This window comes from Crocuta crocuta, unplaced genomic scaffold (assembly GCF_008692635.1).
Source record: "Crocuta crocuta isolate KB4526 unplaced genomic scaffold, BGI_CrCroc_1.0 scaffold95, whole genome shotgun sequence".
NCBI classification, from domain to species: Eukaryota; Metazoa; Chordata; class Mammalia; order Carnivora; family Hyaenidae; genus Crocuta; species Crocuta crocuta.
Window position 1 is genome coordinate 5854853 of NW_027530971.1, and position 20019 is coordinate 5874871.

The 20019-nt window shown below is 36.0% G+C and overlaps 1 protein-coding gene across 1 annotated transcript in view; it reads right to left on the bottom strand.

Moving 5' to 3' along the window:
- The window catches only part of SHOC1 (shortage in chiasmata 1), an 80328-nt gene that overhangs the window by 51877 nt on the left and 8432 nt on the right, over window positions 1–20019 (bottom strand). Inside the window, exons 4-6 of the mRNA XM_077769794.1 lie at window positions 12356–12543; window positions 2330–2483; window positions 1804–1918 (exon numbers count right to left, since the gene is read on the bottom strand). Of these exons, the coding sequence (XP_077625920.1) occupies window positions 1804–1918; window positions 2330–2483; window positions 12356–12543 (457 nt within the window). The remainder of the gene's footprint in view (window positions 1–1803; window positions 1919–2329; window positions 2484–12355; window positions 12544–20019) is intronic.

A 20019-nucleotide genomic window follows, 5' to 3' on the forward strand; every position in this document is an offset into this window, starting at 1 on the left:
CAGATAAATATTTCTGGATTCATAAACAGATATATATAATTTATATTAGATTTATATAATTTATAACAGATTATTTAAATGTCATGCCAAATTTTATTTATTTATTTATTTATTTATTTATTTATAAAGTTTATTTATTTTGAGAGAGAGCATGTGCACGTAAGTGGAGGAGGGGGAGAGAGAGAGGGAGAGAGAGAATCCTAAGCAGCCTCTGCACTGTCAGTTCAGAGCCCAATGTGCGGCTCAACCTCACAAACAGTAAGATCGTGACCCAAAATCAAAAGTTGGATACTTAACCTATTGAGCCACCCAGGCACCCCTAATTGATATACCAAATTTTAAACTAAAGATTCAAAATGTTTAATATTATGCAAACACTTTTAAAGACAGAGGTAAACTAGCCAAAATATATTATAAGCAATGTTCTGACTTATGTCTTTTATGGCTACTGATTACACTAGTGATATACAGTATCCCTAGATGCAGAAATATCTTCTTTTGGGTTAATAACAAATTTTTAAAATTCTACATTAAAAACAATCACTGCAGCAGATGAGAGATGGTGGATGGGGAGAAGTAAAAAGGGTAGATGAAATGGAATGGATCTTCACTGTACTTCATTAAATACACTTCTCTTTCATTCCTACAGAACTGGATTCTATGTGCATAATTCTTAGAGCTAATGGGTGAGGAAGAGGGGGACTGGAGAAAAGGGATAATAGGTAAATTAATATTTTCACCATGTGTGTTAAAAATTTTAATCGTAAGGAAATCTTTTAAATGCCTTAAGATATTGATATCTATATCTGTATCTTCATCTATGTCTATCTCCTTTGAATGTTTTAAGCCCCAAATATAAAATGTTTTTAATTGTCTAGAAAAAATTTTAAAGTAACTTTGAAATGCAACTAATCTCTGTGGTCCTAGGTTTTTGAGTTTGTTAAACTGCAAAAAGTTGTTTGTACTCTCAATTGCTAAAATTCTTTGTATGCTAATATCATAATAACAATTTTCTGCTCTATTGGAACTGTATGCTAAACAAGAGGGAGTGATTTTGAGAAATTTTATCTTTTTTTTTTTTAATTATTTTGAGAATGAGAGAGAATGAGAGAGTGAGCAGGTAGGGGCAGAGAGAGAGAGAGAGAGAGAGAGAGAGACTCCTCAGCAGACTCCACGATGTCAGCATAGAGCCTGATGTGGAGCTCAGACTCAGGAACTGTGAGATCATGACCTGAGCTGAAATCAAGAGTCAGACACTTAACTGACTGAGCCACCCAGGTACCCCAAATTTTGATATTTAATATGCAAAGATGCTTTCTTATTAACCATTGGCAGCACCTAAAATGAAGTCTCAGACCATATTTATTCTTATTACTTCAAAAAGACCACTTCTCTTACATAGTGTGTGCTGTTTTGTGTTTAACTCACAAATCAAAATCAACAATTCTAGCTTGTCTCCATTTTTTAAATTAGAACATGGCCACCTACTGTCTTATGCCAGGTATATTTATTAAAATTATTAAGAAAGGTTTAATTCACTATACCTGGGTTGTACAACAGACCAGTTTAATAAGAATATATCTGAGTAGGACCTAGGCTTCAGTATTTTATCAAAACTCTCCAAGTAATTCCAATGTGTAGCTGAAGTTTAGAACCACTATCTTAAATCTGACTCCGCTATTGATATATTCAACTCATTACCATATCTTTTCAAACTTGACAATAGTAAATGGTCAATGTACATTACTAAAATTTATGTGCTTTACTAGCTTTTACAAAAATACTACTGAAAGCAAGTATTACAATTTCGTTTAAACCTACTGTATCTTCTAGCTTTTCCTGACAAAAGTTCTCTTTATCCATGTAAAAATCTTCTTTCACAAAATCTTTCAAATCTCTTTGAGAAGAGAAACATTCCCTTAACAAAAAATGAAACATTAAGTTAGTGTTTACCAAAAGCAAGGTACATACTAAATGTAGCCAATCAAACCACACAATGATTAAAGCTGGAGTTGAGGTAAAGCAATGATAAAATACTATTGATAACAGCTAGACTTGTGAGCATATGAAAAATATTTGCACTTTATTTATTTTTCTTTTTGAGAGAAGGCTCACACAAGTGGGGGAGGCACAAAGGAAGACAGAGAGAGAGAGATCTTATCCAGGCTCCATGCTCAGCTCAGAATCCGACTCAGGGACTGAACCCATGACCCTGGGATCATGATCTGAACTAAAAATCAGGAGTTGGATGCTTAACCTACTGAGCCACCCTGGTGCCCCAAATATTTTAACCTTTAAAAACTATTTACAACATCAGATAATTAAGTACCTGAAGAAATTTGCTTCTGTGAGATTCTGTCCTTTGAAATCTAAAAGGGGGTCCTTTATCAAATATAGTTTTAGCCTACTCAACAGAGTATGCAAAGTTGGTAGCTGATTTTTACAGCTATTTACAAAAATTATTTCTTCATCAATAAAAAAATCTGGAAAAAAAAGAAATGTAAAGGAGTAAGAAAAAATATAAAAGTTACATGAAGAGATCTAGATAGTGCTGTCAGCCATTAGATATAGCTGGGATTTTCAAACACACTTTAAATTCCTTAGTTCTTCATTGTATTGTGCATTTAAAGCATGCTGTATAGATTAGCACATAGGTAAAAGCTCAATAGATTTTAGTACTACTTAGTACACTGAGTAGTAACCAAACACCCTGAAAGAGCTGTAATGCTTCATTTTTTAAAATTTTTCAACAGAGATTAGTTTAATCAATGGAGAAAAATATCTTAAGGCCTAATGCTTCAAAACAACCAGGGATAGCCTAAGCAATGTTGTAAAGAAATAAAAGCATTTGACTTTTGCTCAATCTAGTCTTTTCTCTGCATCATTTTACCTCCTTTTGTTTTTTAGCTTTTTATTTATTTTGAGAGAGAGCAAGTGGGGGAAGGGCAGACAGAGAGAGGGGTAGAGAATCCCAAGCACACTCTGCACTGTCAGTGCAGAACCAGATGTGGGGTTCAATCTCACAGATGATAGATATCATGACCTGAACTGAAGTGAAGAGCCAGAAGCTTAATCGACTGAGACATCCAGATACCCCCAATCATTTTACCTCTTTTGCTTAAAAATTTTTTAATGTTTTATTTATTTATTTATTTATTTTATTTCTAGGAGAGAGAGAGAGAGACAGCGTGAGCAGGGGAGGGTCAGAGAGAGACGGAGTCACAGACTGAAACAGGCTCCAGGCTCCGAGCTGGCAGTCAGCACAGAGCCCGACGCGGGGCTCAAACCCACGAACCGCGAGATCATGACCTAAGTGAAAGTCGGACGCTTAACCGACTAAGCCACCCAGGCGCCCCATGTTTTATTTATTTTTGAGAGACAGAGAGAGAGAGAGAGAGAGAGAGAAAGAGAGAGAGAGAATCCGAAGCAGGCTCCGGGCTCTGAGCTAGCTGTCAGCAGGGGCCCGACGCGAGGCTCGAACCCATAAACCGCGAGATCATGACGTGAGGGGAAGTCGGACGCTTAACCTACTGAGCCGCCCAGGCACCCCAACATTTTACCTCTTAAAGTCTCTAATTCATCCCCAGAGATTCTGAGATGTAGGGAATGGTAAAAACAAAAAACAAGCAAACAAACAAATAAACCACTGCAATAATAAAAAAAAAATTGTTTCTATTGTAAAATATAAATTATTTCTATTGCTGGGGCACCTGGGTGGCTCAGCCGGTTAAGCATCGGCTTCGGCTCAGGTCATGATCTCACAGTCTGTGGGTTCGAGCCCCGGGTCGGGCTCTGTGCTGACAGCTCAGAGCCTGGAGCCTGTCTTCAGATTCTATGTCTCCCTCTCTCTCGGACCCTCCTCTGTTCATGCTGTCTCTCTCTCTCTCTCTCTCTCAAAAATAAATAAAACATTTTAAAAAACTTAAAAAAAGAAATTATTTCTATTGTTAAATTGTTTCTACTGTAAAATGGAAATAGAAAATTGTAGTCAATTTTACAATGAAAGTTATATGGCAAGTATCTACTTGAGAAGTGTGATACATCTTATATATTGTGAAATATTACAGCTAACAGTTAATTGCTGGAATAATTTCTCCTATCTCCACCCTACTATGTTCAAGTTACTTTAAAATCTTAGCCAACTGTGTCAGTGCTTTAAACAGTTTCTGAGCCAAGAGAGGGAACATAAAACTTGCTCCCATTCTTCAGGAAGATTCTGAGTGGAAAGAGGAAAAGAAAAATGTAAGTTCAGATGAGGAACTGCTCAGAAAGCTAAACTTCCAACAGCAAAAGCCTCATTGAGGGGGATACCAGTCTCTGGTTCTGGGTAGTAGCCTTTCAGTTAGGTAATTTTAGAATGGCATGAGAGAGGAGTAGCATGGAGTGATGTCTCCCATAACCTTTTACATCATTGGGATGCATATGTTTAATAAATATGTGGTGTTAAGAAGGCAGCCGGAAACATCCCTTTGCTACCTTGAAATGTCAAGAAAACTTGTTCCATAATCAGACTTTCTAAGAGATTACTTACTGAACCTGATAATTTCATGGCCAAGAGCTCCCAGTGACAAATTTGGAATCGTTCTTTTATATACCAAAGAAAGCCAGCCAATCAAATCCATGTCTACATAGGGCTTATGTGAGACCATTAAAGATGGTTCATTCGTACATCCATTCTGTATTAACGAAATCATATTCATAGAAAAACCCAAACAGCATTTGTTTATATCCCTGTCTCGACCTTGCACTTCCAAACACAGGCCCTCTAGCCGTCTCCCTTCCAACAGGCTCGTCCTAGTATTTCTGCAAGTGCCTGGAAACATCTTGTATCAGTTATGAAGTCTTGTTTTCCAAGCACCCTTTTTTGATGGAGCCACTTGAGGGCAGCATCACACCATAACCAGTGTTCTTTGTAACCACACAAGTTGTTTTAGGAAGGGTTCTACTTCCTATAGTCTTAAGGTTATTCATTTCCTGGAGTTCTTACTTTCTTACAGCTCTTCTATGTATCAACATAGGTATGAAGAGACTGTTTTCTGTTGTAAAAGAGTGTTAAATTGTTATAAAGAAACAAAATTTTAGCCACTTAACTATGAAAAGAAACAGAAAATAGAGGTCTACTGACTGGAAAGACAGGTTTATTCTCGGCAGAAGATTCTTTTGTCTTCCTAGGAATCCCAAGATAACAAACTAAATGAAAACAAATAAAGGAGTTCACTAGGTGTCTGATTAAAAAAAATTTATAAAATCTATGGTTTTCAAACATATATAAAAACCTCAAAAATTAATGAAAAAATTCATTCATAATGGTGACAAGTACACAAACATCAAAGAAGAAACACAACATAAATGTGCAAAAAGCATATGGTGGAGGAAACTAAAACTTTAATGAAGAGCACTAAAAAACTGAATAAAAGCCCAGATAAACCATTTTCCTGGCTAGCAAGACTAACTATGGTAAAAAAAAAAAAAGTAAAAAAATCCCAATGACATTTCAATTTGTCAAGTGATCTGTTTTAGAACTTGGAAAACTGATTTACTCTGGAAGACTAAGGACATGAAAGTAGGGAAAAAATTTTAAAAACACAAAAGATTTTACTATTAATACATGTTATAATTATATATTAAATAGTTAAAACTGTATGATACAATTATAGATAAATCAATAGAATATAACAGAAATCCAGAAACACTCTAATGTGGGCAAGGATTTAGCATATTTTTTAAGTGGCATTTCTAATCAATAGAGAAAGAAAACACTATTCCATAAATGATATTGAGACAACTGCTAAAACATTTAGAAAAAAAAATTTTTATCTTTACTTTTATTTATTTATATTTTTAATGTTTACTCATTTTTTGAGTGAGAGAGAGAGCATGAGCAGGGGAGGGACAGAAGGAGAGGGAGACACAGAATCCAAAGCAGGCTCCAGGCTCTGACCTGTCAGCACAGAGCCAACACGGGCCCAAACCCACAAGATGTGATATCATGACCTGATCTAAAATTGGACACTTGGGGCGCCTGGGTGGCTTAGTCGGTTAAGCGTCCGACTTTCTCTTAGGTCATGATCTCGCGGTTCGAGGGTTCGAGCCCCGCGTCGGGCTCTGTGCTGACTGCCAGCTCAGAGCCTGGAACCTGTTTCAGAGTCTGTGACTCCCTCTCTCTCTGCCCTCCCCTGCTCACGCTGTCTCTCTCTCTCTTAGAAATAAATAAAACATTAAAAAAAAATTTAAAATTGGACACTTAACCAACTGACCTACCCAGGCACCTCGATATTTGTACTTTTAAAGATATACCAAAATCTTAAGGAAAATATGAATAAATATTATCTAACTTAAGGANAGAAACCTTAAGGGAAAAACATTGATGGAACTAGTAAATTTCAAATTAAATATATATTCAATATATCTTTTGACAAATATGTCTTCTATTCTTATATTTAATAAATAAATTTAATAAATATAAGAATAGAAAAATAGATAAAAGTGAGAATCATTTTACAAATGGCCAGTAAACATGAATAATTTTTAAAATACAAGTAAAAACATAATTTTTGTCCATCACATTGGATAAAATGTATTAACATAATATCAGTAGTGATATACCCAATGATGATAAGGCTGCTGTGAACAGGGTATCCTCATATCATGCTAGTGGACATACAGCTAAAAGAAATACTTACATCAGATAATTCCTTTTCCACAAATTCACTCTACGGAAAGAATTGGAAATGGAAGCATACATTCATGTACATATTTGAAACTAAAAACATTAGTGGGGTGCCTGGGCGGCTCAGTCGGTTAAGTGTCCAACTTTGGCTCAGGTCATGACCTCACAGTTTGTGTGCTGACAGCTCAGAGCCTGGAGCCTGCTTCAGATTCTGTGTCTCCGTCACCCTCTGCCCTTCCCCTGCTCATGCTCTGTCTCTGTCTGTCTCTCAAAAATAAATAAACATCAAATTACTTTTTAGTTAAAAAATTAGTGTTCTCAAATTGGCAAATGTATGATACATACATAAAATTTAAAACTGTAGTCATTAAAAGCCATGCTTTTTTATTATTATTTAAATCCAAGTTAGTTAACATAGAGTGCAATAATGATTTCAGGAGTAGAATTTAATGATTTATCACTTACGTAAAACACCCAGTGTGCATCCCAACAAGTGCTCCCCTTAATTGCCCATTTAGCCCATCTCCCCATTCAAAACCCCTCCAGCAACCCTCAGTTTGTTCTCTATGTTTAAGAGTCTCTTATGGTTTGCCCCCTCTCTGTTTTTATCTTATTTTTGCTTCCCTTCCTTTAAGTTCATTTGTTTTGTTTCTTAAATTCCACAGATGAGTAAAATCATATGATATTTGTCTTTCTCTAACTTATTTTGACAAGCCATGCTTTTAAAGATAATTATGTACTGAAATGTTCCCAAGATAATGTTAACGTTTAAAAATAATACAATACAGATACCATATGATCTCAAGAATAAAATGACTTATGTTTAGATTATAGATTTGGAAGTTTTTAATAAAGGGGTATTCTATACATTTAGGCTGTGGATATCTTAATAGATGTAGAAAACATAATTCAGTTCTTATTCATGATCAAAAGCTCTTAGCAAACTGCGAACAGAAAGAGCTTCCTTAACCCAATAAATTCTTCCAACATTTCACCATTGAAACTGATGTAAACTCTGTAAATGATTCACCATTGAAATTATATTTACATCATTCGTAATGGTGAAACATTATTTTCTTTACTGTCAAGTACAAGACAAGGATGGCAACCATCACAGCTTGAGCAATGTACTAGAGGTCCTAGTCAGCACAATAAGACAAAAAGAGATATAAATGTTGTAAACGAAGAAACAGAGATTTAACAAAATCACTGTCTTAAAGAGGTGTCTGTATACACTCCAACTGTAGCATTATTCACAACAGCCAAGGTATGGAAACCATAGATAAATGGATAAAGAAAATGTGTTTTAAAGAAAATATGTTTTACACACACACACACAAATGTTGTTCAACCTTAAAAAAGAAGGAAATCCTGCCATTTGCAACATCAATGAATATGTATGTAAAATCACCACATTGTACACTTTAAATTATTACAATTTTACTTCTTAATTATACTTCAATAAAGCTGCAAAAATATGTGCGTGGGTGATGAAGCCAGAGGACTGCTGCTTTTTATTATAAACTTTGAATAACTATTTGACTCTCTAAACTATGTGCATGTACAACTTTTTTAAAAATTAAAAATACTCTGAAAACTATAAAACACTTAGCAAAGAAACTGAAAAGGACATAAAGAAATGGGGGAAAAATTCCACGCTCATGGATTGGAAGAAAAAACATTGTTAAAATATCTATACTACCCAAAGCAATCTACACATTTAATGCAATCCCTATCAAAACACCACCAGCATTCTTCACAGAGCTAGAACAAACAATCCTAAAATTTGTATAGAACCACCAAAGACCCTGAATGCCAAAGCAATTCTGAAAAAGAAAAGCCAAGCTGGAGGCATCCCAGTTCCAGACCCCAAACTATATTAACTGTAGTAATCAAGACAGTATGTTATCAGCACAAAAACAGACACATAGATCAATGGAACAAAATAGAAAACCAGCTATAGACCCACAACTATATGGTCAACTCATCTTCAACAAAGCAGGAAAGAATATCCAATGGAAAAAAGACAGTCTCTTCAAAATGATGTTGGGAAAAGTGGATAGCAACATGCAGAAGAATGAAATCGGACTGCTTTCTTATACTATACACAAAAATAAATCCAAAATGGATGAAAGACCTAAATGTGAGACAGGAAACCATTAAAATCCTAGAGGAGAACACAGGTCAGAGCAACTTCTTAGACGTGCCACCGGAGGCAAAGGAAACAAAAGCAAAAATGAACCATTGGGACTTCATCAAGATAAAATTCTTCTGCACAGCAAAAGAAACAACAAAACTAAAAGTCAGCCTAGAGAATGTGAGAACATATTTGCAAATGATGCATCTGACAAAGGATGAGTATCCAAAATCTACAGAGAACTTATCAAACTCATTACCCAAAAATCAAATAATCCATGTAAGAAATGAGCAGAAGACATGAATAGACATTTTTCCAAAGAAGACATCCAGATGTCTAACAGACACATGAAAAGATACTCAATATCACTCATCATTAGGGAAATACAAATCAAAACCATGATGAGATACCACCTTACACCTATCAGAATGGCTAAAATTAACAATACAGAAAACAACAGATATTGGTGAGGATGCAGAGAAAGGAGAACCCTTTTATACTGTTGAAGGGAATGCAAACGGGTGCAGCCACTCTGGAAAACAGTTTGGAGGTTCCTCAAAAAGTTAAAAGTAGAACTACCTTATAATTCAGCAACTGCAGTACTAGGTGTTTACCCAAAGGATACAAAATACAGGTTGAAAGGGATACATGCACCCTGATGTTTACAGCAGCATTAACAACAATAGCCAAATTATGGAAAGAGCCCAAATATCCATCAACTGATGAATGGACAAAGAAGATGTGGTTTATATATACAATGGAATATCATTTAGCCATCAAAAAGAATGAAACCTCACCATTTGCAAAGACGTGGATAGAGCTAGAGTGTATTATGCTAAGCAAAATAAGTCAGTCAGAGAAAGACAAATACCATTTGATTTCACTCACATGTGGAATTTAGGAAACAAAACTGATGAACATATGGGAAGGGAAAAAGAAAAGAAAGAGGGGGAAGCAAACCATAAGAGACTCTTAAGGATAGAGAACAAATTGAGGGTTGATGGAGGGAGGTTGATGGCAGATGAGCTAACTGGGTAATGGGTACTAAAAAGGACACTTGTTATGAGGAGCACTGGGTGTTGTTATATGTAAGTTATATGTAAGTAAATTCTATTCCTGAAACCAATATTACACTATATGTCAACTAGAATCTAAATAAAAATTTAGAAAAAATACATTAAAGCTACATTTATATTTGCTTATATATTACTGGGATGTCTGAAAGGATATTCATAAAATTATAACATTTACTGATAAATAATATGTGAATGTTGTAGAAAAATTAGTACATAACAACCAACAAACAAGAAAATTACCCACTGTTTTTATGTCTTAAAGAAATGTATGTTTTGTGGCACCTGGGTGGCTCAGTTGGTTAAGCATCCTACTTTGGGTCAGGTCATGATCTCACGGTTAGTGGGTTCAAGCCCCACGTCGGGCTCTGTGCTGACAGCTAGCTCAGAGCCTGGAGCCTGCTTCTGATTCTGTATCTCCCTCTCTCTCTGACCCTCCCCTGCTCACACTGCCTCTCTCTCTCTCAGAAACAAATAAAACATTTAAAAAATTTAAAAAAAAGAAATGTATGTTTTGAAATTAACTTGTAATTTAGTAATTAATAACATTTCTTTTAAGACAGAATTTAGGGGCACCTGGGCGGCTCAGTCGGTTAAGCAGCCGACTTAGGCCTGGGTCATGATCTCACGGTTCGTGGTTCAAGCCCCACGTGGGGTTCTGTGGTGACAACACAGAGCCTCGAGCCTGCTTCAGATTCTGTATGTGTCTCTCTCTCTGCCCCCTCCCACTCACTCACTCTCTCTCAAAAATAAACATTAAAAAAAATAAGACAGAGAATTTACAGTATCAATTGAATTTCAAAGCATAATGCATTCCTTTTGATTTAGACATTGAGGCCAAAGTATCTATAAATCTGGCAACAATCAATATAGCTGCAAAGAAAATAAACCAAATTGCAAATGTAAATTTATAAAATGATGTCTAATGACATAAGGCCCTAAAGGCAATATAGAATATGAACAATTCATATATATTTAAGAAACCCAAACATATTTTCATTCAGTGAGTAGTAGTTAAAGAAGTTTCTGACTCTAGATGATGATAGATATTATGAAGTTTGCCAGTTACAACTTCTAGTTTTCCACATTAATAATAATAGCTATGTTTGTATATCTATTATTTTTATACACCATCATTTTACATGTACATATTTATTAGTTTATTCCTGTATTTTTAATTTATTATTAAATTAAATAACAAATTAAATAAATTATATTTTATAATAAATCATAAAATAATAAATTAAATAAATTAAATGAATAAAATTATTTTTATTTTTATTTCTATTTTTAGAGAAAGAGAGTGCACAATCAGTGGGGAGGGGCAGAGGGAGAGAAAGAATCTTATGCAGGTCCCATACTCAGCCTGGAGCCACAGCTCTATCTCATGACCCTGAAATCATGACCTGAGCTGAAATCAAGAGCAAGGTGCTCAGCCTGAGCCACCCATGTGCCTCATAATCCCCACATTTTTGTAAGAAATTAGAAGAATAAATTAAAAGAAATTATAGAAGAAAATTGAAAACCATAAAATTTTTAATAACTGTCCCCAAATTGCACCACTTTTTAGGAGTAGATTGAAACTATGATTAAATCTTCTGACTCCAAATTGAGATTGCTCCTAATACATCATTCCCTCAAGTTTAGTCTTTAATAAAATTTCTTACCCTCTCATTCATCTCAAAATGTGAGGGATTTAACTCCATGTCATCATACACCTATTGGCCACCACTAAAAATCTTATACACAATTTATGTATTTACATAAAAACAGTAGTAAAAGAACCAAATTATTATATATTATTTATCTGTTAGATTATTGTAGTTCAAGCTATATCATACCTTGAACTTTAAGTCTTTAAAAGAGGATAGACTGTTCCATGTACAAGAAAAGTAGTTCTCAGCAAGTTTTTATATAGTTGGAAGAATTCAATACCCTCTAGGAAGATGAAAATTTGGAATACAGTTTGGATAGAATGTACTTTAATTATTATTTGTGGTAAGTTTGTAAAAACTAAGTGAATTTCCTGATCTAATACTGCAAATTTTCCATCTCTACTTTGAATTATAGTTTCACATAAATTAGATGATAGAAAATCTTTAGCATATTTTGGAAAATAAAATATAGCCATCATTTAATAATCTACTACTTTAAAGTTGTATCAGGTTGCTGTGTCATTAGATCTGTTCACAGATACTAATATCATTATAATGATATAATGTGAACCCACTCTGATCAAGTCCCTGACCCGATCTTGAGGCCCAGCACACATAAACTCCAAAAACAACCAAATTCACAAAAAAGAGGATAAAGATGAAAGTATTTCCATAATGTGGCAAAGCTTAGAATTATAATTTTACAGGTGGATAGCCTTAAGAAAATAGAAAAATTAAAAATCCAATAAAACAAAAAATTCACCAAAATGAACAACTGTTAGTAAGATATGTTTTATTATGATAAAAATAAATGTTTTACCTTTGTTCTGTGCTCGGAGTGCTGGACATTTTTCTAAATTGCTGACAAGTGTAAAGACTTCAGTGTAGTCCTCCTCATGGGTGTATAAACTGGCTTCCTCTACTTCAGTTTGGGAGTTTGGGTTTGAACTTGGAACAACTTCCTCAAATTCACAGTTAATCCGGGTCACCACTCCTGTGACTGTTTTTCTATGACATTATAAAATTACTGATTTTATGTATGTCTTATTTTAAAACATCTTTATTTAACAAATAGTATATGTTCATTTTCATAAAACTACAAAACTCCAACAGATACAGAGAAAAATTACCCATAGCTCCAATACTCAAGAGATTTAAAAAATTATGTACTTTTTCAATTACTTTTGAATGTTTTTAAATAAAAGTGTATTCATGTACATAGTATTATGAAATCTGCCTTTTGTGGTAAATAATAAAACATGAGTACATTTACAGGTCAATCAATGTACATTCACTTTATTTTTGAATGGATGAACAGGATCCTATTGTATTGGTAAACCATAATTGACTCAAACAGTTCTCTATTATTGGCAATTTAAATTTGTTGTAATCATTTATAATGCAAGGAATATCTTTATGCACTTGTCTAACTGTTTGCTCAAAATGTTTCCTAAAAACAGAAATGATGAGGTTAAAGGTATGCAAATGATGCAAATGATGAGGTTAAAGGTATGCATGCATTGCCAAGTTGCCATTGTGTTGGATATTCAATGTCTGCTTTTCCATACCATTTTCCAACCTTTTATATTCTGTTCTACAAACTAGGAAGCTGATCTCCATGACCAAACTAAGGTCTCTTGCCCTCTGGTTGGGTTCAGCCATAGGAAGCATTGTCAGATCAAAGGTGGGAAGAAAGAGAGGTCAGGATATTATTCTTCCCAAATCCTCTTCTGGGCCAGTTTCAAAGTGGCTGCATTCTTCTACCAACATTTACATCTTTTGTCAGACAGCCCCTCTCCTACAGCTAGCTTCAGTTCTTACTGGGTGGATTATTGCTCAGTCCCTTTGCTGCTTCAAGCTTAGAGTGTTAACGACTTCCTGCAGTTGCTGATCCTGGGCTCATTTTTTGTCTTCCTTGACCTTGCCCATACTTTGCCTGTTTCCTGATTCATCCAGGTATATTTGCCACTGTCTATAACATTGGGATATTTGGACTTTTAAGAGATTTTTAAAATAATGCTTATTTATTTTTGAGAGAGAGAGAGAGAGGGAGGGAGAGAGCAAACGAACATGGTTGTAAAGAGAGGAAGGGGGCAGAGGATCCAAAGCAGGTTCTGTGCGGACAGCAGTGAGCCTGATGGCCAGGCTTGAACTCACAAGCTGTGAGATCATGACCTGAGCTGAAGTTGGACACTCAACCGACTGAGCCACCAGGTGCCCCCTTATGAGAGATCTTTTTTAATGAATTTTCAAACACATAAATATATTATTGCTACACATTCTAATATACCTTTTAGCTACACATTCTAGTATACCTTTTTCTCCATGATATCCTAAAATATTTTAGCCTCAGTAATTCCCTACACAGACGAGAGAGTCAAAATCAATACAACTCCCCTATATAACTGGATAAAAATTAATGTGCCATATCTTCAAATCACATACAGAAAACTCCCTAAAGTTTCTCCTTTACTCTTTAAGAAAATGCAAGGTACAAGAAAAAATTTTCAACTCAACCAGTTCCATATTACTCATAAGACCATTGATTCCTAAGTGAATCTTTATACACTTCTAAATTTAGCACTTATATCAGTTACTTTTTGATTTCAAATATTACTGCTAGGGTCAGCACTTGTAATAATCTTTGGTAGTACAGTTCTGAGAAAACCCAGAGAAATATCTTCCCCTAGATATAAATGTTCTATGAAGAAAAGTATTTCCTAGATCTCCTCTTACCTCCTTGTCCAATATTATCTATTCTTTGTTCACTGGTGTCTCCTTTGCCTAACCTGTAGATACTGATATTTCCCAGGCTTCCAATCTAGATGGTGTTTGCGTTCTTTCCATATCATGGGTACTTGGGTACTTCATCCACTCCAATTCACTAATTCCTTAATTTAAAAGGAGTATTTACTGAGTGTCTAACACAATGTGCAAACACCATTTTAGGCACTGAGAATGGAGTGGTAAAGCAAAACAGTGTTCTTACCCTCATGAAGCTTACCTAGTAATGGGATGATAAATAACATAATGTCAGGTGGGGAGAACTGTTATGAATAAAATAAAATATTAGGACTTCAAGTAACAGAGGGTTGGTAAGAGGTATATTTTAGAAGGGTCGTTAGTGAATGGCCAGCTGAGGAGCTGATAATTCCACAGCTACCTGAAAAATGGTAGGGTACTCTGGGTAACAAGGCTGGCATAGTCTAAAAAAGTAGACAGATCAGGGTGACTAGAGCAGAGTAAGGTTAGATTGATAGACAGGGACCAGATCATGTTGGACATTATAACACCTGGCAAGAATTTTGGGTTTTACTCTATGTGCAGTGGGTTTACTCTATACTGTCAGTAAGTTATAACATGATCTGATTTGTGTCTTTAAAACAAAAAATTCCAGACAAACTCCTAGAAGAAAACAGAGGAGTAAATCCTCATGATTTTAGATTAGGCAAAGCCTTCTCAGATATGAGGCCAAAAGCCCAAGTGAGAAAAGAAAAAAAATGGATAAATTGGACTTCATCAAAATAAAAAAAAAAATGTGCCTCAGAGGATGCTATCAAGAAAGCAAAAAGACAAACCACAGAAGAAAATATTTATAAACCATGTATCTGATAAGGGACTTGTATCTAGAATATATAACAAACTCCTAAAATTCAATGATAAAAAGACATATAAACCAACTAAAAAATGTGCAAGAACTTGAATAAACATTTTCTCAAAGAAAATAAAGGCTAATGATTATATAAAAAGATGCTAAACATCATTAGCCATGAGGGAAATGAAAATCAAAAGTACAATGACATACAATGAGCCACCCATTAGGATGGCTGTAATCAGGAAGACAGAAAAATAACAAGTGTTGGCAAGGATGTAAACAAATGGTGACCTTCATACACTGTTGGTGGGCATGCAAGATGGTACAGCTGCTTGAAAATTAATGTGGCAATTCTTCAAACAGTTAAACACTAAGCTACCATGTGATCTAGCAATTCCACTACTAGAGACATTAAATTACATGTATGCATGAAAACTTGTCCACAGATCTTTATAGCAGCATTACTCATACTAGCCAAAAACTGAAAATAACTTAATTGTCTATCAACTAAAAATGGGTAAATAAAATGTGCTATGTCTACACAATGGAATATTTTTGGTCCCCCAAAAATGAAGTGCTGATATATGCTACAGTACAGATGAACCTTGAAAACATTATGCTATGTGACAGAAGCCCGTCACAAAAGATCCCGTATTTTATGTGTCATATTGTGTTTTATAATAAGAAATGTGTATTTTGTCTTTATCTCCATTTATGACAAGGAACTCCTAAGGCCTTTGGAATTTCCTAAGTGTTGAAAGCGATAAAGGTATATTTGGTTATGTTAATGAGGTGACTTTTGAAAAACCACTTGTTGCCCAGAGAACCAACCAACCATGTGATCAGAGGGCTAGAATTTCAGCCCCATCCCTCTGATCTCTAGGGAGGAGAGGCTGGAGGTTGAATCAATTGCCAATGGTCTATGATCTGATCAGTTGTGTGTGTGTGTGTGTGTGTGTGTGTGTGTGTGTGTAATTAAGCCTTCATAAGAACCCAGAAGGATGGGGTTCAGAGAGCTTCTGGATTCGTGACCACATGGAAATGCTGGGAGAGTGGTGTGGTGGTAGACGGGATGGAAGCTCTATACCCCTTTATCATACTTTATCTTATACATCTCTTCCATATGGCTGTTCCTGAGTTATATCCATTTATAATAATCTGGTAATACAGTAAGTTAAATGTTTCTGTGAATTCTGCAAGTCTGTCTAGCCAATTGATCAAACCCAAGGAGGGGGTTGTTAGAACCTCCAAGAAGCACAGATCATAACTTGGACTTGGAAGTGAAGTGTGAGTGGGGGGAGGGGGAGATGCAGTCTGGTAGGACTGAGCCCTTAATAGGTGGGATCTAGTGTCAGAATTGAGTTGAATTGTAGGATAATCAGCTGGTGTCAAAGCATTGATTATTGGTTTAGGGAAACTACACACTCTCCCTACATTGGAATTTGTGTATGATTTTTACTTTGATTCTATTTATATGAAATGTCCAGAACAGGAAAATCTAGAAAGGTAGAAAGTAGACTGGTAGTCCCCTGTTCAGAGGAGAGGGAAAAATGGAAATTGGATGCTAATAGGTACAAGATTTCTTTTTGTGTTAATGAAAATGCTCTAAAGTTGATTGTAGTGATCATGGCACAACACTGTGAATATGCTAAAAACTACTGAATTGGGGGGGTGCCTGGGTGGCTCAGTCAGTTAAGTGTCCGACTTCAGCTCAGGTCATGATCTCACGGTTCGTGGGTTCGAGGCCCGCATCAGGCTCTGTGCTGACAGCTAGCTCAGAGCCTGGAGACTGCTTCAGATTCTGTGTCTCCCTCTCTCTCTGACCCTCCCCTGCTCACGCTGTCTCTCTCTCTCTCAGAAATAAATAAAACATTTTAAAAAACCCTACTGAATTGGACATTCTAAAAGGGTGAATTACATGGATATGAGTTATAGTGCAATAAGCCTGTAATATAAGCCAAAGCAAACCAAACAGTATATGGTTTGAGTCAGATTGACTGGTGTTGGGCTATCTGAATAGCTCCAATTATTATTTAATCTGAGTCTTAGTTTCTCATATATAATATTGGGATAGTTATATTCACCTCACATAACTGTTATGTGTACAGGAGGTGTACGGGAAATAAATATGTGCAATGCCCTGTATTCAAGCATTCATCTAAATACAGCAAGCCACAGAAGAATAGGGGATATTGTTATATGTTCTTCCTCTGACTCTACTTGGCTATGTGCTCTCTTCTAGAAACTAAGAAGCTTATCACATGTTCTTCCTGATGTTTTTGCATTTTGCCCTTATCTCCATTATTTGATAGCCTCAACCCCTTCTTTATCCTGTCCATCAAGCTCAAAAAAGTGTTATATTTACTCTAATATGTACTTATTTATTAGGAACTTAACATGTCTTTTGAACTATGCTGGTGGTTTTTAAAAAATTAGAATAATAATTTTTTTAGTGTTTATTTTTTTGAGAGTGAGAAAGTGCAAATGGGGGGGGGGGGCAGAGGGCCAGAGGGATCCACAGAATCTGAAGCAAGCTCCAGGCTCTGAGCTGTCAGCAAAGAGCCTGATGTGGGGCTCGAACTCACAGACTGCTAGATCATGACCTGAGCTGAAGTAGGACGCTTAACCAACTGAGCCACAAGTTACAGCTTTGACAAGTTGCAGAAGCTAATTTTCTTGTACGTTCTGTTATTTTTAGGGTGTAATTCTGCAGAACATAAGATTTTTTAGGAACACATGCCAGAAAATGCCAACATATGTTAAAACACAATATATCAACAAGTATGTAAAAGAATTGAAGCCTTAGAATCAATATTAAGAAGTAACAAAAACAAGGAGCTAAGAGAGGTGAGAGAGAGGAAAAGCAAGATTTAGGAACTCTAAGTAGTGCTAATGATCAGAAGGTTTATTTTTAGAATCTATTAGGAAACAAAACTGCACTAGCTCCCGAATTACTTAAAAAATTGAATTTTAACACAAGAAATCTCTGTGCTTTCTGCTCAATTTTGCTGTGAACCAAAAGTTCTCTAAAAATAGTCTATTAAAAAATTAAATTTTACTGCATGAGACAAGTTGAAGTTAATAATGAATGACTTAAACACACATAAAAAGTGGAGTTTAGAAGTTCATGGTTAGTAACACAGTTTGGAATTTGCCAGGGGCTTAAGGCTTTTGTTCCACTCATTGACTCCTAGATTTAGTTCTTGTCAGTATAATCTAAGCTGGTTGCTGTAGACAGTCATTACATCTCTATTCCAACATTGGGAAGGAGAAAAGTGAAGGAGAAAAACCTGCTGCTTCCTTTGAAGGACATTCCCCAGAGACTGAATAAGCCTCTTTTGCTTAATATCCCATTGGGAAGAACTTAGTCACATGGCTATGTTTAGCTACAGAGAAGCCAAGAAATGTAAATGTGATTCTAGGTGGTGCCACAGGTCCACCTTCTTTGTCATGGACTCTATCTTAGTGCTGCAAAATGAATGGAAGGTCAGCTATGGTGGGGTGTCCATTCTTTCAGGGCCTCCCATTTCTCTCATAGGTGTATCTTGCTTGAATCAAAATAGCCAGATCATTGCCTTTATTGGAACTTACTGTATATTCTTGATCTATGCCTTCAGATATGCTGTTTCCTTTGCCTGCAATACTTTCTCTCTAGTTAGTTTCTCCTTCCATGTCCAGCTCAAGCTCAATTCCTACTTCTTTGTGAAACTGATCTCTCCTGCTTATAAATGCACAGCCCTATCACTCTGGTGAAGAGATCTTAGAGATCATTTTGTTTCTTGTTACTTAAAGTAGGTTCTTGGGCCAGCAGCATCACCTCACCTAGGAACACATTAGACATGCAGAATCGTAGGCCCCAACACAGACCAACTGAATCAGGATCTCCATTTTTAATAAGATTAGGTGATTCATATGCACATTAAAGTTTGAGAAGCACTGCTCTAGGATCATTAAAATGACAAAGAGGATGAGGGTCAGAGAGGGACACTAACTTGTCAAAGTAGGTAGTACTTGACTTAGACCTGAAATCTACATCTTCTGTTTTTTTTGATGACTTTTTTTTAATAGTTTAATGTCAAGTTGGTTTCCATATAACACCCAGTGCTCATCCCCACAAGTGCCCTCCTCCATGCCCATCACCTCCCTTTCCCTCCCCCCAGCCCCCATCAGTCCTCAGTTTGTTCTCAGCATTCAAGAGTCTCTCATGGTTTGCCTCCCTCCCTCTCCCCCACTATTTTTCTCCCCTTCTTCTCCCCCACGGTCCTCCATTAAGTTTCTCCTAATCCTCCTATACGTGCAAACATATGGTATCTGTCCTTCTCTGCCTGACTTATTTCGCTCAGCATAATACCCTCAAGGTCCATCCATGTTGCTACACATGGCCAGATTTCATTGTTTCTCATTGCCATGTAGTATTCCATTGTATAGATAAACCACATCTTCTTGATCCATTCATCAGTTGATGGACACTTAGGCTCTTTCCATGTTTTGGCTATTGTTGAGAGTGCTGCTATGAACATTGGGGTACATGTGCCCCTATGCATCAGCACTCCTGTATCCCTTGGGTAAATTCCTAGCAGTGCTATTGCTGGGTCATAGGGGAGTTCTATTGTTAATTTTTTGAGGAATCTCCACACTGTTTTCCAGAGGGGCTGCACCAGTTTACATTCCCACCAACAGGAGGGAATGTAGGAGGGTGCCCGTTTCTCCACATCTTCGCCAGCATCTAGAGANGCAATAGATACCTTGTGTTGGCCTTAGGCCTTGTGATAGACTTTATGATGGTCATCTTATATTATCATTTAATCCTTACATGGTTAATTTTTATAATTAATTTATAATTTTTAATTATAAATAATATTTATATATTATCTTCCTCATCTGACTTT